The 25,360-nt window shown below is 45.5% G+C and overlaps 2 protein-coding genes across 2 annotated transcripts in view; one reads left to right on the forward strand and one right to left on the reverse strand.

Annotated features, from left to right (window-relative positions):
- LOC310876471 (cytochrome c oxidase subunit 5A, mitochondrial-like) overlaps window positions 1-25,360 on the reverse strand; it is a 217,592-nt gene that overhangs the window by 27,206 nt on the left and 165,026 nt on the right. The gene's annotated exons all lie outside the window — the stretch shown is intronic.
- The window catches only part of trip4 (thyroid hormone receptor interactor 4), a 78,137-nt gene that overhangs the window by 18,071 nt on the left and 34,706 nt on the right, over window positions 1-25,360 (forward strand). The window contains exon 12 of the mRNA XM_083759158.1: window positions 22,873-22,975. Within this exon, the coding sequence (XP_083615284.1) occupies window positions 22,873-22,975 (103 nt within the window). The remainder of the gene's footprint in view (window positions 1-22,872; window positions 22,976-25,360) is intronic.

Below are 25,360 nucleotides of genomic sequence, written 5' to 3' on the forward strand. Positions count from 1 at the left end.
CAATTTGGGGGTCCTTGACATGAAAGAGTTTGGGAACCACTGGGCTAGAAAGAGTGAAACGTCTTGAGCAAGTTGAATATTGAGCATAAAATTGGTTATTTTCTGCTTATTGAGCAGAAGCAGTTGAGACGCGAGTTATAGATTGGGTAACTAACTGTGTCGTCGTATCTCATTCTGAATGTTAAGTTATTTATCGTCACATCGCTCACTGTGTCATTATTCTATTCCTTCAGCTGAAGGAACACGACTTGGCACATTAATGGAAATGGTAGTTACAATGCAGCAGAGTTGTTGTGCAACAACAACCTTTTAATAGCCCCTTTAATGCATGCACATGCACATGCATATGCACGCACATGCACACACACACACACGCACACATTCATACATGCGCACACACACACACACACACACACACACACACACACACACACAGAGAGACTCTAGCTTTAATGAGATATTGACATTGGAAATTGCACATGCTTCCTTTCTGCTGATTTTGAGAAATGTAATTAGCTCTTATTAAGCTGTCGTGTTCGAGTGCACGTGTGTGTGCGTGTGTGTGGGGGGAGGGGGGTTTGCAAGCATCTCCATGTGTGTGTGTGTGTGTGTTGATTGTACTTCTCAAGAGGTCTGTGTTGGCTCTGAAAAAATATGTTATTTTGTCTTTGCCAACGTATGAATGATGCTAGGAGACAGATAAACCAACGTATTGTGGCGATTAGCGTCGCCACGCACGCACGCACACCACGCACGCCCATCTGTGCCGTCAGTTACACTCCAGACTGATACGTCTTTTTATGCCCTGACGTCACGCACCTGGCTAGCGGCAGGAGGAAGTGCTGTCAGCTGTGACAGCGGTGAAGGCTGGAGGTGTCTATGGGACTCGCGGTTACGCTTTGTTTGTTTGTAACCCTTTAAAGTTTATCATTCGTTGCGCGCACGAAACGTTATCTTTTGGACGACAAGTCATAATGGAGAGGATATCACACTGAGAGGACTCCCCGGGGATCGCTTGGATCGTAAGGAGGACACCTTGGAACAGTGGGGATTTAACCACCACACTTGTACGGCCGTGAGTGAGTAACTAACGTGGATATACAACAGAACAGCTGAGGGGTTTGGGAACGGATAACGTGCGGGGTACGAGACACATAGCGGTCGGGTTTTGCGTTTGTGCAAGGGCTGGATTAGCCCTCCAAGCAGAACCCAATGGTACTGAAGTTTCTGACATTTTGTTCGACCCAGACCATGGGGTCCTGTTCCACTGCTACCATGCCACCTGGGACGCACCCATTTTAAAACATAAACAACATGTTTCGTGGCTCCCCGCGCTCTATGACGATATTATTCAGTGTGAGGCTTTCTGAATATGTGAAGTATAAGTATCCATACATGCCGCTGCGAATATCTCCTGTGGCGCGGAAGCCGTTAAGTATTTTTAATCTATGTTTGCCCGATTTGGAAGCTTGGATTAATCTCTTCCTTCCTTGTTTATTGACACCTCATTGTACCGCCTATCTGGCTAGCTAGTGGCGCTATAGCTATGACAGAGCAGATCAGAGGCAGGGACGTAGCCGCACAAGCCAACCGCACACCGGGAGGCGGTACAATAAACGGTAAACAAACAAGAAGAAATAAAGCGACCAAATCGGTCAAACAAAGATTAAAAATACTTAGCGGCTTCCGCGCCACAGGAGATATTCGCAGCGGGATGTATAGCTACTTAAAGTTCCCGAATTCAGAATAACTCAAGTAAAATAACGCCGTCTTTTGGCGCAGATCCTATTTTAGAGAGAATTTCTACATCCGTGTCCAGGGATTTCCATACGAAAATATAGTCATGAACAGGGACCCTACGTAAAACTCATAAAAATTTCAGAAAAGCTTTACGTAGGGTCCCGAGAGGGGCTAGGGCTGGATATAAGCTGGAACTGTATGGGAACTGAACTGTGAACTGTGAACCTATATGTGCTGTGAACCTTTCATTATACAACTTATTCACTGCAACTCTACCGTGTCTGTGTTTATTGTGTTTACAAGTGACTCTACAGGGTGTGCAGTGTGGTGCGGACCACGGTATGCTGCACAGCCTTATGCAACGGTTACCCTATTTAACTAACATTTTGTCAGGATACAACTGCCTGGCTGGCACCCCAGATCCATGATCTATAACAAACCGTTACATAGAAAAATGGCACCCCAGATGGGACTAAATAACACTGTAACACTGTAAAAAAAAAAAACACACACACACACAAAAAAACTACACTGTAAAAAAAAACCCTGAACTTGTACTACACTGTAAAAAATGTTTTTTGTGGAAACAAGGGGGAAAAAGGTATTTACGCTGAAAACACTGTGAAAAGAGTTGGTTTTTAATACCTTGCCGATGTTACACTGTAAAACAATATTTTTGTGGTAACAAGGGGGAAAAAGGTATTTTTCATTGAAAACACTGTGAAAAGGGTTGGTTTTTGAAAGGGCGGTTGTGTGTACAAAGAGTCAAAAATGGATACAGAACTTGAATTGTTGCTATTTCAGAATGTGGAGGGTTTAAGTCCGGTTATGCCGGTGATGGCATCACCCAACCCCTCCACAGCCTCTAACTCACCCAACCCCCCCACAGCCTCTAACTCACCCAACCCCCCCCACAGCCTCTAACTCACCCAATTACCCCGCCCACCCAATGCCCCCACAGCCTACTGTGAGGAGGAAAAACAAAACACCTCCAGCGGGTACATTCCCCAGTTCCCCACCCAATGCTTCCCCAGCGGAACCCCCAGGGGATAATGTACAGCCACAACGGTCAATACGGGGCCCATTATTTGACCTGGGGGGGCGCACTGAAACAAGGGATGCTCCAATGCAAACCAATGAGCTACAGCAAACTCAAACAAATGAACTCCAGGAGGATTTCCAAAATCTCAGAGAAACAATGAGGGATGGATTGGATAATTTTGCAAATGTACTCAAGGAAATGGAAAAACAAAAAGCCAAACAATTGCAGGAAATGTTGGATCTCCAAGCAGAGTATATAAGGAAGGAAATGAACCTAAACTTAACTTGGAAGCTGAAACAATTTCTCACGGACTCTGGAAAGGACAGGGACGTCGCACTATTACCCCTCCTAAAGACTGCCAATCACCTGAATGAAACCATGGCTAACTGTTCACAACAGCTATCGGAATGTTCAAAGCAACTCAAAGAGGTGGTCGGAGAGGTGACTTGTCTGAAACAACAAAGCGCTTCTTCCACTCTTTCCAGGTCCAAAGTCCAAACTTTACCTCTTGTTGACGGTTTTGCGCCTGAGATATTACAGGCCAGAAGCCAACCACATCCATTGTGTTCCACAATGCGGAAAGAGGTCAGTTCGGAAGCAGTAGCATCTTCAGCTCCGGGCGATGCTCCAGTTGCCTCGACTACTGAGGGGAGAGTTCGATTTTTCGGACAAAGCCCTGTGAAACTGGAGTTCCCATCATTCAGGAGAAGGGAGGATTGTAGCGACCCCCTCCGTTACCTGGAGAAGAGTAATGATTTTCTTGCCTTAAACCCACTTAACAATGGGGAGCTACTTGCCACTCTGCGCAACGTGCTATATGGCACCGCTCGGGACTGGTGGGATGTCGAACGCAAGGACATTCACACTTGGGTCGAGTTTGAGCATAAGTTCCTGGCAGCTTTTCTGTCCGAAGATTATGCGGATGAACTTGAAGAGCGGGTGAGAACCAGAGTGCAGGGGGAGGAGAGCATTAGGGATTTTGCATACTCATACAGGTCTCTACTGTTGCGTTGGAGGCCTGATATAACGGAGGAGAAAACCATCCAAATGATCTTGAAGAATGCTCGCCCTCAACTGGCCAGTCAACTTCGAAGCAGCCGGGTGGCCTCGGTAGATGCACTAGTGCGTCTAGGTCAACAGTTGGAAAAGGATGAAGAGAAACAAAAAAGGATGCAGGATAAGAGAGGTCAAGCTATGAGTAAAGGCTCTGACTATTCCGCTTCCAATTCTACAGGACAAAATCCTTCTCAGTCCTACTGCTGGCATTGTAAGGGTGCCCATTCCCCTGCCTCATGTCCCAACAATACGGCACAAAAAGGAAAAACCAACAAATGGGATAAAAAACCACAGACTTCCTCCTTTACTCCCCCTACTGCCCATGCAGTCTCTCATTCTGGGCCGACTACGGACAGGGATGCCACTGTACCGGACACTTCCTCTTGTGTCGTGGCTTCTGCCTTCCATCCACAGCAACTGCTTGTGCCTCTTTCTGTTGTAGGGGTGGAGGTTAATGGAATCCTTGACTCTGGTTTGACCTATACCTTGCTTAATGAAGAAATCTGGAAGAACATCGTTGGGAAGAGCAGAAAGCTTAATCAGTGGTCGGAAGGACCTCTGTTTTTGGCAGACGGGAGCCCACGGCAGCCGTTGGGATGGGCAGAGGTAAAAATTACCATGCAGCGCCGCTCATGGACTATCCCTGTAGTGATCCTTACGGCTGAGACCTTGGCTTTTCACGTCGTCCTGGGACTGGACTTCATGTGTGCCAGTGGTGTACAGGTGGACGTTGCCAGCAATAGCTACTGGTTCAAAGACACTGTAAAGTACTCCTTCCTTGCCATGTCACCCCAAGAACCAGCACCAGGCCGAGCGTGCTTCTTTACTGCAGTTGCCCCACGCTTACCTCCGCCTCGGGCAGGTGACCAGGACCTAGAGCTTTTGGAAAAGGCCACAGAGAATGCTCAGCTAGATGAATCTGGAAAGGCCCAACTCCGTATTCAACTTCAGCGGAATGGAGATGTATGCACATCAGCTCTAGGGTGCACAGAGGTGCTCACACACAAGATCTTTGTGACCCAAAACATGCCCATCAAGCAGAAGGCCTACCGTGTTTCACCGTCGAAACTGAAGATCATGAAAGAGCTCATAGACGAAATGCTTGCTGCGGACGTCATAGAGCCTTCTTCTTCGGCATGGTCTTCTCCTGTCGTCTTGATCCCCAAGAAAAATGGGAGCTATCGATTCTGTGTGAATTACATCAAGCTGAATGCCCTCACCCACACTGACGCCTATCCTCTTCCCACCATTCAGGAGATTCTGGAATCACTTGCAGGCTCTGTGGTGTTTTCCAGCATTGACTTGAACAGCGGTTATTGGCAATGCAAAATGGATCAAGAAAGCCAGGATAAGACTGCTTTTGTCAGTGCTTTTGGGCTGTTTCACTTCAAGGTCATGCCCTTTGGCCTTAAAAATGCCCCAGCCACTTTTCAACGGCTCATGGAGCAGACTTTGGGGGAACTCAAAGGTCACCTCTGCTTCGTTTACTTGGATGATATTATCATCTACAGCTCATCCTGGGCGCAGCATCACCATGACATCCAGGCAGTATTGGACAAGCTGAGGGAGGCCAAGCTAACGGTCAACATGAAGAAAAGCAGCTTCTTTCAGACATCCCTGAAGTTCCTGGGTCATGTGGTTTCCGCTGCTGGAGTCCAAGTGGACCCTGAAAAGACCAGGGCTGTGGAACAGTACCCTGTCCCTACCAACCTTAAGGCTGTACAACGGTTCTTGGGCATGTCGGGGTGGTACCACCGTTTCGTGCCCAACTTTTCACACATAGCAGAGCCATTGAACCACCTGAAGAGGAAAGGGGTCAAGTTCAAATGGACAGAGGAGTGTCAAGGAGCCTTTGAGATCCTCAAAACCCATCTTGTGTCCTCACCCATTTTAGGACATCCGAACTTTGAGCTGCCCTTCATCGTCTACACAGACGCCAGTGACGTTGGGGTGGGAGCAGTTCTGGTGCAGCAGACCGGGTTGGGATCGGAGGAAGTTCTTGCCTATGCCAGCCGGAGCCTCAACAAGGCAGAGAGAAACTACTCTACAACTGAGCAAGAGTGTTTGGCCATAGTTTGGGCCTTGGAGAAATGGAGATACTACCTGGAGGGAAGGCTTTTCACCGTCGTGACGGATCATTCCCCTCTGGTGTGGGTCTTTAAATCGCAACGGACCAACTCACGCCTCATGCGGTGGGCTCTGAGGCTCCAAGAGTTCACCTTTGCTGTGGAGTACCGGAAGGGCAAGTACAATGTGGTTCCGGATGCCCTGTCCCGGGCTCCAGGGGAGATACCCTACACCTTCTCCCCAACCTGTGCAATCATGCAGCCATCCCAAAAGGAGTCCGTCCGGGAGATCCCCATCTCTGACGAGGAAATCTGGAAGGCGCAGCAGGAGGATGAGGAAATACAAGAACTTTACCGGAGAGTAATGGATGAAGGGGAGGTCAAGGTCAATGAGACCACTGCATTCACCATCTTGGAAGACAAGGTGTACAGAGTGGTTACGCTCCCTTATAAAAGCTCGTACCAGGTATATATCCCTGCCTCACTACGACAGGATCTGCTTCGTTGTGTCCATGAGGACACCATAGCCGGACACCTGGGGAGATTTAAAACCTACAAGAGGTTGCAAGCGCTCGCTTTCTGGCCGACGATAAACCGAGACGTCCGGGAGTTTGTTCAGAATTGTCAAACTTGCCAGAGGTACAAACCAGAATGTCGCAAGGTGGCTGGAATGTTGCAGCAGACAGTTGTCCACAGGCCGTGGGAAATGCTGGGCGTAGATCTTATGGGGCCCTTTCCCCGAAGTACGGCAGGTAATCTCTACTTGTTGGTCTTCGTGGACTACTATTCTCGTTGGGTAGAGTTGTTCCCCTTGAAGAAAGCCACAGCCGAGACAGTGTCCAAATTCTTCACGCAGGACATCTTGACCCGTTGGGGGGTTCCGGACTATCTCCTTTCGGATCAGGGATCACAGTTTGTCTCTGCGGTATTCAGCGCAACCTGCAAGAGCTGGAATGTGGGTCACAAGATGACTACAGCTTACCACCCGCAGACAAACCTCACCGAGAGGATAAATCGAACCCTGAAGGTCATGATCGCGTCTTATGTGGGAGAAAATCATAAAGCCTGGGACAAGAACCTGCCTGATTTCCGCTTCGCCATAAACTCTGCAGTCCATGAATCCACAGGAGTGACTCCGGCGGACCTGAATCTGGGCAGGAGTTTGCGAGGACCACTGGAAGTACTGTTATTGCCCAGGAACATGGACCCTGATTCTCCAGCTTACCCCAAAACGGCAGAACTGTCCAACATGAAGGAGTTTGTGGAAGACAACCTTATCAAGGGACGACGGCGACAGAAGAGGAACTATGATCGCAAACACCGTGACATAGTATTCGAGGACAATGCCAGGGTCTGGTTGCGTACCCATCCCTAATTCCAAGAAGGAAACTGCCTTTGCGGCAAAGTTAGCCGCTAGGTGGCATGGTCCTTTCAGGGTCATTCGAAAAATGGGCCCTGTCAATGTGGAAATTGCGAGAGAGGACAATGGAGAGGGCAGGAAAACCGTTCACGTCTCGCGGCTGAAACCCTGTTACCCCACCGCAGAAGAGGTGGAGGCCCAAGAACGGCAGCGAGTCCTCGAAATCTTTGCAGAAGAGAGCGACTCTGAAGATTTCCTGGGTTTTCCTGATTCCCAAAAGGCTGGTCACCTAACTCATCTCAAAAAAGAGAGGGAGGAGAAGGCTCAACGCCAGTGCGTTCTCGACATTTTCAATGAGGAAAGTGACTCCGAAGATTTCCTGGGTTTTCCTTATGCCCAGAATGCTGTTGATGACACTATTCTCAAAAAGAAGGGGGAGGAGGAGAAGGCTCAAGGACGCCGTATCCTTGAGATCTTCGAGGAGGACAGTGATTCTGAAGAGTTTCTGGGATTCCCAAATGAAAGTTCAGAGTGGACGTCTCCCCGTAGCCGTCTTTTTCCAAGGGGGGAGGAATGTGGCGATTAGCGTCGCCACGCACGCACGCACGCACACCACGCACGCCCATCTGTGCCGTCAGTTACACTCCAGACTGATACGTCTTTTTATGCCCTGACGTCACGCACCTGGCTAGCGGCAGGAGGAAGTGCTGTCAGCTGTGACAGCGGTGAAGGCTGGAGGTGTCTATGGGACTCGCGGTTACGCTTTGTTTGTTTGTAACCCTTTAAAGTTTATCATTCGTTGCGCGCACGAAACGTTATCTTTTGGACGACAAGTCATAATGGAGAGGATATCACACTGAGAGGACTCCCCGGGGATCGCTTGGATCGTAAGGAGGACACCTTGGAACAGTGGGGATTTAACCACCACACTTGTACGGCCGTGAGTGAGTAACTAACGTGGATATACAACAGAACAGCTGAGGGGTTTGGGAACGGATAACGTGCGGGGTACGAGACACATAGCGGTCGGGTTTTGCGTTTGTGCAAGGGCTGGATATAAGCTGGAACTGTATGGGAACTGAATACTGAACTGAACTGTGAACTGTGAACCTATGTGCTGTGAACCTTTCATTATACAACTTATTCACTGCAACTCTACCGTGTCTGTGTTTATTGTGTTTACAAGTGACTCTACAGGGTGTGCAGTGTGGTGCGGACCACGGTATGCTGCACAGCCTTATGCAACGGTTACCCTATTTAACTAACATTTTGTCAGGATACAACTGCCTGGCTGGCACCCCAGATCCATGATCTATAACAAACCGTTACAGTATGAATGATGCTAGGAGACAGATAAACCAACGTATGAATGATGCTAGGAGACAGATAAACCAACGTATGAATGATGCTAGGAGACAGATAAACCAACGTATGAATGATGTTAGGAGACAGATAAACCAACGTATGAATGATGCTAGGAGACAGATAAACCAACGTATGAATGATGTTAGGAGACAGATAAACCAACGTATGAATGATGCTAGGAGACAGATAAACCAACGTATGAATGATGCTAGGAGACAGATAAACCAACGTATGAATGATGCTAGGAGACAGATAAACCAACGTATGAATGATGCTAGGAGACAGATAAACCAACGTATGAATGATGCTAGGAGACAGATAAACCAACGTATGAATGATGCTAGGAGACAGATAAACCAACGTATGAATGATGCTAGGAGACAGATAAACCAACGTATGAATGATGCTAGGAGACAGATAAACCAACGTATGAATGATGTTAGGAGACAGATAAACCAACGTATGAATGATGTTAGGAGACAGATAAACCAACGTATGGATGATGCTAGGAGACAGATAAACCAACATATGAATGATGCTAGGTTGTTAGGAGACAGATAAATCTACGTTGAATGATGCTAGGTTGCTAGGAGACGTTGAATGATGCTAGGTTGTTAGGAGACAGATAAATCTACGTTGAATGATGCTAGGTTGCTAGGAGACGTTGAATGATGCTAGGTTGACACACTGTATTTTACTTTTAAGTACATTTTGATACAGATACTTTTGTATTTTTACTCGAGTGAATTTTGAATTCCGGACTTTTACTTCTTCGAGTAAGTATATCTGTGAGCATTTCTACATTGCAGTATTGATACTTTTACTTAAGTAACAACATGTGTGTACTTTTCCCACCACTGCTGGGACCTGTACATGTTAGAGGGTTTCTCCTCATTCCCTCCTCCACCAGGGCTGTAAAACCATGTGTGCAGGCTGTGTGACTGGCCTTTCATCCTGTGTGTGTGTGTGTGTGTGTGTGTGTGTGTGTGTGCCTGTGTGTGTGTGTGTGCGCGTGTGTGCGTGCTTGCGCGCATGTTCCTGCTCGCCCCGCCTGCATGCGCCTGTGTGTGTGTCCATTTGCACAGTCGCAGAGTGGTCATAAATTAAAGGGCTACCCACCAACAACACAAAGCTCCTCAGAAGAAAGAGAGGCAGATGTAGAAGACAGAGGAATCTCTGTCGAACAGAACAGCAGCATCACTACGACTGCTAATCATAGTCTAGATGGAGTAATCTCTGTCGAACACAACCAGAGCAGCACTACGGCTGCTAAGAACAGGCTAAGAACTACTGTAGGTTGTAACATTGAAATCCTGTGTATTTTACAGCACTATCAAATGGAACAGCAATACGGCTGCTAATCTGAGACTAGGTGGAGGAATCAGTCTGTCGAACAGAACAGCAGCAGCACTATGGCTGTTAATCTTAGACTAGCAGGCTAAGAACTATGTAGGTTGTAATGTTGCAATCCCGTGGTATTTTTACGCTTGGCGATCAAAGCCTGTCGTTCCGCCTTGCTTTGCCGTTTGCCTGCGTTTTGCACAGAGGAGCGCATGCACACATGGCCGAGAGGGTCAGGAACAGGATTTACGCTGTCCTGTGCTGCTGTGGCAGCTGTGGGTGGTTAAAGGGTTAAAGGGGGGCCGGTGAAGGTTCCTCTGCCCCTCGCGCTTGTAAATCTGCCTCCAGTGACGAATGAATTATCTAAAGACGGAGCAAGAGCACAGAGAACGAGACCGCACCGGTAGAAGTGTGCTGTATGTATGAAAGAAGAAAAATAAACACAGCTCCAGTCAAGTTAACTGTCACGCTGTGTCCCTTTATTCCTATATATGGAGTTCTGTGTCAGGCATGCCCAAATATGGAGTGTTGTGATGTCAGAACAGGCCAGCTCCATTTATGGAGCTTGGGCAAGGGCCCTGTCCAGAGCCCGGGCAGAGGCCTTTTGTGGCGGTTCTGGATAACCGTGTGTCCGACCGACTCGACACCGGGCACTACACTCCTAGGGGTGTGGAACGCGTTTGTCGAATTTTAAGTCGGTGGGGCGAACAGTTCTCGAGTTACGTGCATTTCAGCCGTACACACGTACGTACATACAGACAGACAGACGTACAGAGACGTTTTTTGTTCTTTTTGACCTGAATTCGGCTTGTGTGGTAGGTGGCCTTACTTCAGTTATGTGAGTGTTTAATAACATTAGCGGGAAACTCCGTTGATATAAATGGCTGGCGGTCCTCGAGTATACGCTCAGCCACCAGATGGCGGTGATGGCTGCGAGTTTATAATTTCCCACTGTCTGTTGTCAGCATGGAGGGAGAGAAGCTAGAGCGCCTCGGGGCACAGCAGGAAGGATTTCCATCTGCTTGACTCCGAGCCATCCTTCCACTCATTAGAAACTGACTGCTGTTATCGATCCGCTCTCCACATAATCTCTCACTCCTCCCTCCCAGATCCCCCCCCCCCCACACACACACACACACACACACACACCCTGCTGCTGATAATTGGCCAGGCATTATGATCTGTGCTCTGCCTCCTCACCCCCACCCCACTCACTCAGCACGGGGTGGAGATGTACCCAGATGTACTGGGAACGGCCTGGTTCCCAGAGGCGTGATTCTGAATTGTGGTCCGGATTGGCCAACCGTCACTGCACGTCTTCTTTGCTCCATGCTGGGGACCACTGCCAGTCTTTGCTCTGTGCTGGGGACCACTGCCAGTCTTTGCTCCGTGCTGGGGACCACTGCCAGTCTTTGCTCCGTGCTGGGGACCACTGCCAGTCTTTGCTCTGTGTTCGGGACCACATGTCAGTAGGGATCACGTTTGTTTTGCTCCCGATCCAATTCCGATCATTTGATTTTGAGTATGTTTATATTTTTATAGAACACTTATGCCATATGACAATAGTACAATATCCAAACTCGCAGACAATATCCAGTCTAATATGATAGGATATAATTTTGATACTAGGGAGTAGGGATGTGACGTCCCGAATCTCCGATCATGTTTTTTTGCCGACGATCCAATTCCGATCATTCGAAAATGACACAATCGGCCACGATTTCTGATCACGTGTCACCTTAAATATTTCATTTATATCATAAATAGAACATCTTTCACTCAATACAGGAACTACTCCCGTTGCATGTTGATGATTTCATATGTCCATATGTGGTCCAGTCCTATGGAATGTAAGGAATGCATATGCTAATAAAAAGTATTTAAAATATTGCTTTGATGCTCGTATAAACCTTAGGAAGGAAGTATTAAGTTGTTTTTTATTAGCATATGCATTCCATACATTCCATAGTGCTGGACCATAATGGGCATGTGACTTGTGACGGGAGCAGTTCCTATTGAGTGGAATTCACAAGATGTATTGGACACATTCCAACGGAAAGGAAGTGAAGCAAGACTTCCCATGTGGATATTCTACAGCGGTCTCCCTCGCCCCCCACCGCTTCACCCTCACACTCTCTCTCTCTCTCTCTCTCTCTCTCTCTCTCTCTCGTCTCTCGACAGTATTGTGTTTCCTGTCAGAACTGTGAAGAAGGTGTAGAATTCTATTTTTGCTCGCAGGCAACAAGCCGTTTTCTGAACGCTACAATTTGTACGCTACAATTTGTACGCTACAATTTGTACGCTACAATTTCTCTCTCTCTCTCACAGCATACACGACATGAGGCTCACTCACGTATCTCTCTCACACACACACACACACACACACACACACACACACACACACACACACATTCCTGCTTCCCCACCCTCCCTTTTCCATGCTGGGCAGTTTGCCATGACAGGGAGGTCAGTCGGACAGCATGTGATTTCTGCAGCCGTGTGTAGAATGCATTCAGCCCTGTGTGTGTGAGTGTGTGTGAGCGTCCCTCAGCTACTGACGACAAACGGAGGTCTCTACGATGGCATGAAAAATACATGTGGCCACATCTGCTAGACAGGGCACATACTGTACGTATGTAGTCCGACATACTAACCGTCTGACAACATGACAATCTTTTTTTGCTGCTTTTGTTTTAGGGATTTTAGCTGTTTTTTGGTGCAGGGGCATTCGAGCATGGGGCTAAATATGTATTTTTTTTTACAAAATGCAATTTATTATTTTATTTTATTTACTATAGTCCTACTAGACCCCAAGAAATTACATCTGGCCACAAAAGATCACGGGATCTACTGACGGTGTCAGACTGACATTGAGCCTATGTCACACAGTATGACAGCCCCCTACCTTCACATTCAGTAGATCCTGTGATCTTTTGTGGCCAGATGCAATTACTTGGGGTCTAGTAGGACTATTGTAAATGATAAAAAAGAAGGGGTAGGGTGTTGGTTGGACTGTTAGTACGTCGGACCAAAGTGCACCCCTGCTAGACTGCACTGTGCAGAATGTCCTTAGACCATTGCACTCCAGTGGATCAGGGGTAGAGTGGCTGGTACAGCGGCCAGATGGAGAACCGCAAGTTTCCCAGTTCGATCCCTGTGAGCTCCCCTAGTTAGTGTCAAAGTGTCCTTGAGCAAGACTCTGAACCCCTAATTGCTCACGATGAGCAGGTTGGTGTGTGAATGTGTGTGTGAATGGGTGAATGCTATGCACAATCTATGTATAGCGCTTTGCATAAAACCATTTAACATTTTACTGCATTACGTGTCATATAAGTGACATTTCTCCTTTATCTTCCAGGTCTACCGGTAATTTAATCTGCAGCTACAGTATACCACTAAACCAGGAGAAAAAAGGAGACCTCTTTCAGTTTAAATGTCTCTCCATCACAGTGCCTTGCCGCGGGCCAACTGGTAATGAGCTGGAATGAAGCAGACAGTCAATATGTTTGTCATTTCTCTCCCAGCTCTCCAACATCTGCTCGTGTTTGTTGTTGATGCCCCAAAATGGCTCCCCCATGAGCCCTGTGTGTGTCTGTGCCAGTTTCCTGGTTGGGATTGAATGAAGGTTGCGTGTGTTCGTGCATGCGTGCGTGCGTGTGTGTGTGCTTGCGTGTAGTGTAGTTCGTTGTACAAAAGCAGTGTGGGTGACCATGTTATCCGTAGTGCTAGCATTGGCAGGAATTGGAAAAAGAAACATCTGGTTTAGTGGTTATAGTCTGGCAGCCGGTGGTGTGGAGTGGGAAATTTGGTATATAGTTATTTTTTTATTGGCCTAAAATATTGCCTATATGAAACCACTTGCTAACTGGATGTTGGTATTGAGCAATTATTTATATAGGGGTTTAGGGGTTTATGAAATTTTACCTTATATAGGATGTTAATGGTATGGTCACATATATCACCCTATAAAAAAAAGGTAATTTTTTCATACTAAAGGCGCTAGAGTGCCACGCAGATGAGGCAGATTTTTCTCTGAAAAGCTCTGCCTTCCTTTACCCCCCAAAACCGAGAGCCATAATTTTCCCGTAGTACCTCGCGCTACCTTGTTTTATGTCTGTAGAAGCGTTAATATTCCCAATGAGGTGGTCAGAATTCTCAGAAATGACCACAGAACATCGGCGCTATGATGAAAACCATGGAAAGCGCCGTAGATTTAGAGTTAGAGCAACTTTTGTCGGCCCGTAAACAAGGAAGTGAACGGCAGTGTGCATGTGCAAATCCATTCTAGGAGGTGGGGAGAAAATAAAAACCTTTTAATGCCAAAGATTCCTCGAACTGCTTTGAAGTCTTTAAAAAAAAGCATACGCAGTAGTTGTACACATGGGGTACGTGCGTGCATGCGTGCGCGTTGAGGAAGCTTTATGCTAACTCAAACTTTTCAGTTCAAGACCAAAAAGAGATATTAGACGTTTGCCCAAGGACCCAAACTAGTGAAAATAGCAGATCTACAAGCGCACAACGCATCACTGCACACCTCATTGCGAGCTTGTAGATCAGCTATTTTCATTACTTGTTTTAAATGTATACCATTCTTTCAAAATATATATTTAAACTAGGCTAGTCATCATCATGTTACTAGAGGGAGAGCTGCTAACTCCATGATGAACTAGGCTAGTCATCATCATGTTACTAGAGGGAGAGCTGCTAACCCCATGATAAACTAGTACTAGAGGGAGAGCTGCTAACCCCATGATAAACTAGTACTAGAGGGAGAGCTGCTAACTCCATGATAAACTAGTACTAGAGGGAGAGCTGCTAACCCCATGATAAACTAGTACTAGAGGGAGAGCTGCTAACCCCATGATAAACTAGTACTAGAGGGAGAGCTGCTAACCCCATGATAAACTAGTACTAGAGGGAGAGCTGCTAACCCCATGATAAACTAGTACTAGAGGGAGAGCTGCTAACCCCATGATAAACTAGTACTAGAGGGAGAGCTGCTAACCCCATGATAAACTAGTACTAGAGGGAGAGCTGCTAACTCCATGATAAACTAGTACTAGAGGGAGAGCTGCTAACCCCATGATAAACTAGTACTAGAGGGAGAGCTGCTAACCCCATGATAAACTAGTACTAGAGGGAGAGCTGCTAACTCCTTGATAAACTAGGCTAGTCATCATCAGTTCTTGGTTTATATCTCACCGTCAGAGATTACCAAAGAAACCATGATTTCTACAAAATACTAACCAATACCATTTCTTTTCCATTAAAGTACCTTTTCCTGTACGCATGTTGCAACACTTAAAACATGTTTTTCTTTCTTCCCGCTTTCCAAGCACACTGTACTACTCTTTAAACAGAGCCGTATCTGTGCACATGAGAGAGAGAGAGAGAGAGAACCCTCTTTACACAGGGAAAGGTTCCAGCCACTCAGTCACTTAGCCTGTTGAGTCTAAAAGGCTCTGACTGTTGCGAGGCGCTCTTGTTTTCCCTTTCGCCCGAGGCACACACAACACACCGCAGGAGGTTGAAGTCATAAAAAAGAACATGGCTGCTGGGAAAATGGAACCGCGTTGAGCGACAGAGCGAGTAGCCCTGTGTAAATCCCCAGGCTGTGAAAACACATGACTTCACTACACCTGTCATCAGTAATTCTAGCTAAACGGCTAATGCGTCTCCTCTCCCTTAAATGAGGTTTCTTCTGGAAGTTTAATCGCCATGTTTATCGAGCAATAAGCTAGAAAATAAACCATACTGCACCAGGAGAACTTTAAACCAATTCAGAACAGGAAGCCCTTTTGGTGTTTCTAGCATTATATTATAATTATTATGCTTCAGCTATTGAAAAAATAGCAGATCTACAAGCTCATAGCGCAGCACAGAGTGCCGTGCTACGACCTTGTAGATCTGCTATTTTTGAAAAATTGTGAAAACGTGGCGCAAATCTTTGAATATTCTTTCACAGCGAACATTTTTAACTCAAATCTTTGCTTCTGGGGGGTCCCTGGATCAACATATTTTCATATGGGGGTCCGCAGCCAAATACAGATAATTCCGGGGGTCCTTGACGTGAAAAAGGTTGAGCACCACTGACATAGAAACATAGGTTTTTCCGAAAAATGTTAGGATTTAGAAGATTTCTTTTTTAGAATCGACCTCAGGTCTAAATGAGTTAAGCCATTAATACCTGGAAGAACGCGTATGTGTCACCTCTTAGCTTTTAACCACTGTAAAACATTATATAAAAATTAAGCTGTTGAAAAATAGCTGATCTACAAGCTATACCGAGTGGCACCGAGTGTATTGCTACGAGCTTGTAGATCTGCTATTTATTATACAATATCGTGAAAATGTGTGCACATTTTTGATTATAATCTTTCCCAGCGAACGTTTTTAACTCAAATATTTGTTTCTGGGTGGTCCCTGGAACAAAATATTTTCAGATGGGGGGGCCAAATACAATACATCATTCTGGGTGTTCTTGATATGGAAATAGTTTCAGAACCAGTGATATAGAAATATAGGCTTTTCAGAAAACTGTCATGATTTAGAAGACAATTTGTAGAGTCAGTGCTGATGATGACAAGAAACCTTGTGCGTTAATACAGGGGCCAGTCGCCCGCCCCCCAGATGGACTTAAACTGAACTCGACAGTAAAACAAAGTTGCCCGATCTCCATCATAGCCAACGTCAGAGAATCTGGCCGTGGTTTAGCAACTGTTGGTTTGTTTCAAATGTGTAAATTGGAGGAAGTGCTTGGGTTAAACATCCCATGGTTTATATAGCTGTCACTCGTTTCACAATGAGGGCTGAGCAAGTACTAACTCAGGCTCATTAGTTTTTATCACAGCATAATCCCTGCTTAACAAAATGGATGAAGATTAAAAAAAAGAAAGAAGCTCTGGATCTAAGCTTCCAATAATGGAGCGTGTCCTTGCATTGAGGGCACCAATAATGTAAAAATGAAATAGCCAAGGTTGGACACTCTCAATAATTTATGTTCACTCTCTCCAACTTGACACCGGTGGAGTGTGTTCAGTGTATGCACAGTTTAATATGCCTGGGCTTAGCTCGTTAAATGTGGGAAAGCATCTGTCTGCAGTCGTGTCAACAAACATCTCTCTAGATGCTCATTGGTCCACATCGTGTGGTCATCGGCCAGTCATCTCCATCCTGCATACATCCTGGCTAGCTCACCAGTACTACCCACATCTGCTCCGTTGTAACTACCACCGTTAATGTAGTGGGTGCATATCTAAGATGCATTTCCTGTAGGCAAGACGACATATCTGCGGTGTAAACAGTCGGCTCTTCTACTACATTAAATGGGAAAGTGACTGCTCAAACGTTACTCTTTTACCTGCTTTTTACTAACACTTTACAAAGATGCCCACAACATCGGGATGAACCGGTGTAGTTTATGGCTGCTCCAGCAAGTAATTGCGATTTATCTGGAATACTTGCGATCAGGCGATGATGTAATAATTGTGACAGGTCCTACATATAGATGCTTGTTCATCCTGGTTGATATTTAGCGCTGCACATACATACAGTAGCATTCTGGCGTAGCGCCCGTCCAGGGACTTCTCTCTGTATCGTGAGAAGAAATGATATATTTTAAAGGTCTTAACAGGCAAACGGGGGCATGTAGTTGAACCAAGCTGTGCTGCCGTAGAGATTTGACAGTTGCCAGAAAAAGGGCTTTAATTTGTCGGATGGATTCGGTGAAAACAGGCCTGACTACATCGTAGACCAGAGTTCAGTTCCTGACACTTTCAACCCCACCCGCTGTGGGGTGTATTTCCGAGCTTATGGCTCAGAAAGAACACATCTGTTTCTTCCTTCTCCGGGTGAACACAGCCTTGACAGATCGACTCAGCTAAGCAGTATTTCATGTTTTTTTTCCTCTTTGACATCTTGTGGGAGGCAGTTTGCCTTTTCTTTAGCTTATATACAGTATCTATCTAAATCTCTGCGTCTATAATATGCTTTGTTCCCTCGGTCCTTGTATCCAAGTATCTCTTTCTTTTTTCCGACGTGTCCCTTTTGTCTTTATCCGTTTTCTTGTCTCCCCTCTCTACGCTTCCATCCCCCACGGCCCACCCTCCTCATGTTTTAAAAGCCCAACATGCTCTCCCAGGCAGTCTGGCTCGGTTGCACCGCACTGCCAATGAAGGGCTTTTTTATTGGGCTGAGATTGAGTGCAGCCAAGCAAGTAGCACCGGGCCAGGAGGACTGAGGCAGCAGCCCCATGCACATTGCACAGCCCACTCCACATGCCTGCTCTGCTCTGGCCCCACAGCCCAGAAGGAGATTACTTGTCTCTCCTGCCCTTAATTGCCGACAGCAGCTGAAACGGGCCAGGGAGAGAGGGAGGGAGGGCGAGAGAGAGAGAGAGAGACAGAGAGACAGCTATGTGTATATGCGGGGAACAGTGTTGGCTTGTTGTCGAGCTTGACAAGCTTTTAGACTCAAAAGGTTTTTGGGCTCCCGCTGCCCAACGCTGGCAGTTGAACCGCTATAGTTGGCTTTATTGTCGATGATGTTGTTTTCCTCAATTGCTGCTGCTCTTAACTCGCTGTGTTTTGGACCACACTGAGAAAGAGTATCTGTGTAGAGCTGATGCACACACACACACACACACACACACACACACACACACACACACACACACACACACACAGTACAAACCGCAGTGAAGTAGGGCTTTATTGTGGATATGTGGTCTACCTATTGGAGCCGCTGTGCTCTCTCTCTCTCTGTCTCCACCTCTCTCTCCCCCTCCCCCAACACCCCGCAGAGCTACTGGTATTAGCCACAGGCATCTCTGCCGGGCTGTGATTCTCTCCCTGTTCAGATGAACTGAACTGTGATTCAAAACTGTGTTTTGACCCACTGGTCTTCATCAGGGTTGGTATAGCTCACTTCAAGACGTATCGTGTCACATCCAACTAGAAAAAGTGCCCTTCGGGGCACAGATCTCCACCAGGATAGGAGTGGTATTTCTTCCTCAGCCTAGTGGGAATTAAGCAATATTACACGAGAGGGTGTGGTTTAACGTGATTATTGCCACGACAGTGATGCGGTCAGGAATGAGATGTAGTCGAGTTCCGCAAGCATCACTGAAGTTACCCTTAAAACTAATAAAATTGCTGAAAAAACATATTTTTTTAATGACGTGATGTTTAATGATGTAGTCACTACGACCACATGTCCCAAGAAACTAGCTAGGCTATTCACCGAGTTTGCTGCGCTCTGGGAAAACGCTGAATTATTTGTTTTGATTAGGTGTGGAGTGGTGCTCGTTTGAACCACGGCTAGAAGGCTGTTTCAACCAATCAGATTGCTTCCTCGAAACGACCTGTTGTATAATATGCGTTTCACCACAATCGGACGCTGCGTTCATGATTTGTGGCATTCCTGAAAACTTCAGAAGCTAATCTTAGCCAATCAGGATGGAATATGAGATAGCAAACAGACCCGTCTTGATCACATGACTATAGAGATCAGGTGTACCGATTTAGCGTGGAATTTGGACGAAATCAGAAATATCAAAAAATGGGCTTCACATAAATCGGCCTCCTGGTGGGGCTATAAAGACTCAAGAGCAGATGTGAAAAATACAGGGCAAAGGTTTTTCCTTGGCCTCTATGGAGTGTGCATACAAGGTTTTACACAGATGCACTTATAGGTAAAAACACTGAATTGCACATTATTAGATGTTAATGTTTTTATTTTCTAGGCGTTGTTTTCACTGGCCCCACCAGGCAAGTCTTCGGTGCGTTCTGGTGGCCCTGACAGTTTAACAGTCTACCTCTGCTGCATATGATCACTTCATGGGGCGGCAGTGGCTCAGGGGTAGAGTAACTGGATGTTCAATCCCAGGCTCCCCCAGAGTTGGCGTTGAAGTATCCTTGAGCAAGACGCTGAATTGACGCCATAATTGCTCCCGATGTGCAGGTCGTACCTTGCATGGTTTCCTCCTGCATCCGTGTTTGAATGGGTGAATGTAATGCACAATCTATGTAAAGCGCCTTGGATAAAGGCGCTATATAAAGCACCTTTTCCCATTTCTGATGTGTCTATAATGTATTGTTGACATGTCTACCTCTTTGAGTTAAGCTGACTCGTCACACAGCCACTATACATCATGCCTTTTTGATTAGTGTGGTATGGAAACAATTAGATGGGAGAGGGGGAGGGGTGATTTTCAGCATATTCCACAGCCTTAAATGCTAATTAGCAAATGGAGGATGAAAGAACACGGCGAGGCGACTGCCTGCGTTTCACTGAGCACAACGTTCAAGAACTGCTTCACAGATTCACTGAACACAAGGGGGCAGCGGTGGGGGCTCAGGGGTAGAGTGGCCGGATGGTAACCACAAGGTTGCCAGTTCGAACCCAGGCTCTCCCAGAGTTATAGTGTCGAAGAACCCCAAATTGCTCCCAATGTGCAGGTTGGTGCCTTGCATGGTTTCCTCTGCTATCGGTGTATGAATGTGTGTGTGAATGTAATCTATGTGATGTTTATCTTGGATAAAGGCGCTATATAAATGCACCATTTACCATTTACAACACTAGAGAAGAACTGCTTTACAGATTCACTGAACACAAGGAAACCGAGACGTGATCCGCTTGTAGGAAAACGCTGTGCGTGTTATGACAGACGGTCGTCTCTTCTTTCACCCGGAGGAGACATTTTGTGGCCGCGATCATCGGTTCTTTGGTTATTATGGACTGTTGAATGACGCTTGTTTTGACCAGGGACGCAGTCTGGGGAAAGAATCTGAGATATCTGAGATCTGGATCCGATAACGTGGAGGGAGGACGGCAGGCGAATTTTAGACCTCCGGTTCATTTCCTGTTGTATCTGTTGTTTAACCACCTAGAATATGTTGGTATCATAAACCACTGAAAAGACCACATGACGTAACTTCACGTCATCGGCACTTAACCACTGGATTAGACGTGCCGTAAATCTACGTCAAAATCAACACCAGAGAATGGGTTGACTGAATGGTTGCAGTACTAAGTTCCGACACGTGTTTTGGTCCGACGGTCATTAGACCGACAACCTACCTCTATCCCTAACCTAACCATAAATGCAAGCACTGGAGCAGCGCATGTTCGAGCGGTAGTCCAACCATTGTTTCTGCATGTCAGACTAATGCTCCATCGGAATTGCGTCTGGATCCCGTTTTACCTATGTGTATTTCTATTGTACTATCCGTGTTGTTGTTTCTCCGTGGATATTGTATGTCCGAGTGAGACACACACACACACACAGCGTACCTTTTGACCGAAGGCAGACAGCAATCGATTTATCTTTGGCCTTTGTTTGTTTTTTCCGCGCTGGGCAGGTTGTGCGGGTGCTCTGTAATCGGTCCACCGCATCACGGAAAGGGAAACTGCGAACAGCTACAAAGCTGGGTTGAGAACGCATAGGTGAAGTTGGTGATGTATCACCATACAGCACAGGCGTGAACGGCACTTCTGCATACGTCACTGTCTATGACTTGGCCGACACAAAGTGTGCTCTTCTCACTCGTATATATAGATAGATAGATAGATAGATAGCATCTCAACGGGCCGCCCGTCCCCTCAATAAATGCTGACCAAAATTCGGACTAGCAAGCAGTATCACTGCCAAGTCGAAATGGACTGTATAGTCTGAAATAAATATCTGCCAACTCTCTCCAGTTTGTCATGACGTACACACACACACAGATGGTTTGCCGGCTGTTTTGATATCCCTTAAAATCCCTGAACTTGTCACAACCTTCAGCGGTCCTTAGAGAGAGAGATAGAGAGCTTGTGAGTGTGTAAGAGGTGTGTGTGGGGGGGGGGGGGATGACTGCCTGTCATGAAAAGCTGCCGCTTCCTGGATGGAGCTACGACGCAATCATGGAATCACTACTATCTGATATCGCTGGAGGAAATTGTATGAGCGAAAAGATGACTCCATTGTCATGAAATGTCAGTCATTTCCCACCTCTCTCTCTCTCTCTCTCTCTCTCTCACCTGACAGAGCAATCTATAAGCTGTGGTCTCTCCTAGGGCCTCTGTACGTGTGCATGCACGTCGCTGTGGGCGGATGCTGTCCGTTTATGTAGTGGTGCAACAGACAGGAATGTGATGACACTATATTATGCATAATTGTGATAAGGAAGAGGAGGAGAGAGTTGGACTTACTGACAATGTCCCAGATTTTTTATTTATTGAATTATATTATATGGGTGGTGATATATGATACGTGTGTGTAAGTAAATATTGGTGACTGTGTATCATATCCTAAAAGGCATGAAAGGGCACGACAATTTTGCAATGCTGAACAATAACCGATTGTACCTATTGTTTTGACATACTGCACATTAAAATGCTAACATGCTATTTTAACCTTTTTTTAAAGTATAAAAATAATGAATATGTATATTTCTGTTATTTCTCAAAGCTGTCCTGTGCATTTTTTCATTACCAGGCTAACAGAAATGTATTTATTCTTTATTCGTAATGTTCCAAAGTTCAATGCCAAAAACACAATTAAATCAATAATCACAATTTATTTTGTGACAATTACATTTGTAATCGTGACACAGCCCTGTGCATTGAGATCTTAATGGTTCAGCTACTGTATACTAGACATTTTGTGTGCTTCCAATGGGTTTTTTTTGGAAAGTTTTTGTTTGTGGAAGGCTGTTTATTGTTTCAGAATGCCTCACGCTCCCCCACACAGGAATGTTTGAGATGAGTAGTGTTAATTTTGTCAACATAAAACTATGACGAGAAATAGTTGGTGGACTACTTTATTTATTTTTTTATCTTGTACACATTGTGAAAATACAGTTCCTCTGTCATGGTGACTGTTGTCATGTGACTGTTGTTGTTGTATTTTAACCCTTCAGTTCCCTGGCGTCAGCGAGGAGTCTTCCTCTCCGTTCGTCTTCATGGTCACCAACGCTCAGGAGCTGATGGTCAAGTTCCCCATGAAAGGAAAGCACAAGATCTGTAAGTCTTTCTGTTTAATTAATTTGTTTGTTTGTTTGTTTATTTTACTGCGGGGTCAGAGAGCGATGGATGAGCACCACCCAAACGTGCGTTGTGCCCACCCAGTCAAACGTTATGGAGAATATTTATTTTTAGCCAACATAATATATATTAGCCAATATAATACCTCACATATCTGTACCATGTATCATTTCTGATTGGGTGGGCAGCATTTTTTGAGGGGCGCTAGCCCCTCCTATATACAGCTGTTGTCCCCACACGTCTCAATATTTGCCATTGACAATGAAAGGGAGAAATTAGGTCAAATGTCCGCCAAATATGACGTAAATTTGTACGATGACAGGAGAGCCCCTCACTTCACACGGGTGTGATTTATTTTTTAAAGAGACATTTAGACCCACCTGACAGGGTGCTGATGGAAAATGGGCTACTGTTGGTCAAAGAAGGAGAAGATTCAAGATAGATAGATGGATAGATAAACTGATATGATAGCATAGTTTGCTGTGCTATCATACAATGCTAAAGCACTTTTTTTTTAAACATGCGTTGGAAAGTGCTGAACAGCAGTTAAAATAGCTCCATAGCATCATGACAGCGGGAAATATAAAAGTGAGATCAAATAAAACAAAAAGGTACAAAAAGCCTATGGAAATAAAGTAATGTAGTCATGCCAAGCAGTAAAACACAATTAGTAAACTAAGAAAAAGAATAGCATACCATTTGTGACCCGGGTGCTTCATGCGAACATGTAGGAGGTTTCCTAACTTCATGTTAAAAAAAATAATAGTCGCGTGCACATACTGTACATACCTACTGTACATACATAATGTACGTGCTTTATCTTACACTAAATACAGTATTCTCTTTACATTTTCTTCTCTCATTCTCTTTTCAATCCAGCAGCAAATGACTGAAAACTATTTTTAATCAAATCTCTTATTTTCAAAAAAATTTACACACCCTCTGCAGTTTGCGTCACAATTCAGATCGCGATTCAAAGGCGATTTAAAATTGTCACCAGTTGAATCGATTTTACGTTACATGCCTAACGCACACGTGTGGACACACACACACACAAACTCAAGAACTCACGAGCCATGTGTAACGACATGATTTGTCTGTCACGCAGCCTGAGTGACAAGCCGTGGCTACTGTAGGTGTTGTTGTAGTATGTGTATTTTATAGTAGGACATATTTTCCCCCTGCCACCTGCCACTGCTGCAAAATGATCTACCTGCAAGCTCTTCCGTTAATATTTCAAACCCTCTCTAAAGGCCAGAGAGAGAGCGAGAGAGAGTGAGGTTTATGCTGCTGTCTGATCTTTCCACATCAATGGAGAGAAAGAGCATTTGAAAGAGTCTGCCCTTTTTAACTCACCTGGGCCACTAAATCCCCCGGGCACTGTTGCTATTGCCACCATAGACTCGTTCTATTTCGCTTGTAATACCCCAAAAGTAGCGACCGTGCGCTAAAGCCAATATGATGAATGTCTATTTTAGAGTCTTTAGAAGCATCAATATTTTAAACGTGCTCTAACGCCATTTTATGCCAAAACGAGATAATCTCGTTTATAGCTACTGTACCCTAATTTGATTAATTTCTTTTTTTTCCATTTTTTTAAAATCCGAAGTGCACAGTTATTCATCCTTTTATTTGTCCTTTTTCTCTGGCACCTGTACAACACTTTTTGTCAACCAGGTGGCACTGGTTTTTAGAGCCACTAACATCGGCGCATTGTTCAATCCAGCTCAATCTGAGCCGTAATTCCGAGATAAACGGCTATAAAGATCAGCGACCGCACTATTGTGTGTTCGCAGCCATCTAGCCATCTTGAGGGTGATTGATGACGTGCCCGGAAAAGAAATCTGTCACATGGCTTGCTAGGGCTTCTGGGAAACCGAGACTCAATGCACGTTCACTCTCTCATTGGAAATGAATAGACTCCAACATTCTTCCCCTCTCCTAATAATGTGTCCGCCCACCTCACGCAGATACGGGAAGTAAAGTTGGACCCTCTTGCTATTTTCCTCTTGGGTCCAGGCTCCGCCCGTGCTTCCCTCTTCCTGGCTGCTTGTTGTTGTCGTGTGGCGGATAATTTTTTCCATTACAAACGTTTACATAATTTTAAAGTAGATTTTCGTGAAACGGAACGACGATAACGGCCGGGTGCTTCTTAAAATTTTTGTCAGGTGTAGCATGACTCATTGTTACATTTTCGTCAGGTGTAGCATGACTCATTGTTACATTTTCGTCAGGTGTAGCATGACTCATTGTTACATTTTCGTCAGGTGTAGCATGACTCATTTTTACATTTTCGTCAGGTGTAGCATGACTCATTGTTACATTTTCGTCAGGTGTAGCATGACTCATTGTTACATTTTCGTC

Source organism: Protomyctophum parallelum, assembly GCF_964188405.1.
Source record: "Protomyctophum parallelum genome assembly, chromosome: 2".
NCBI lineage: Eukaryota > Metazoa > Chordata > Actinopteri > Myctophiformes > Myctophidae > Protomyctophum > Protomyctophum parallelum.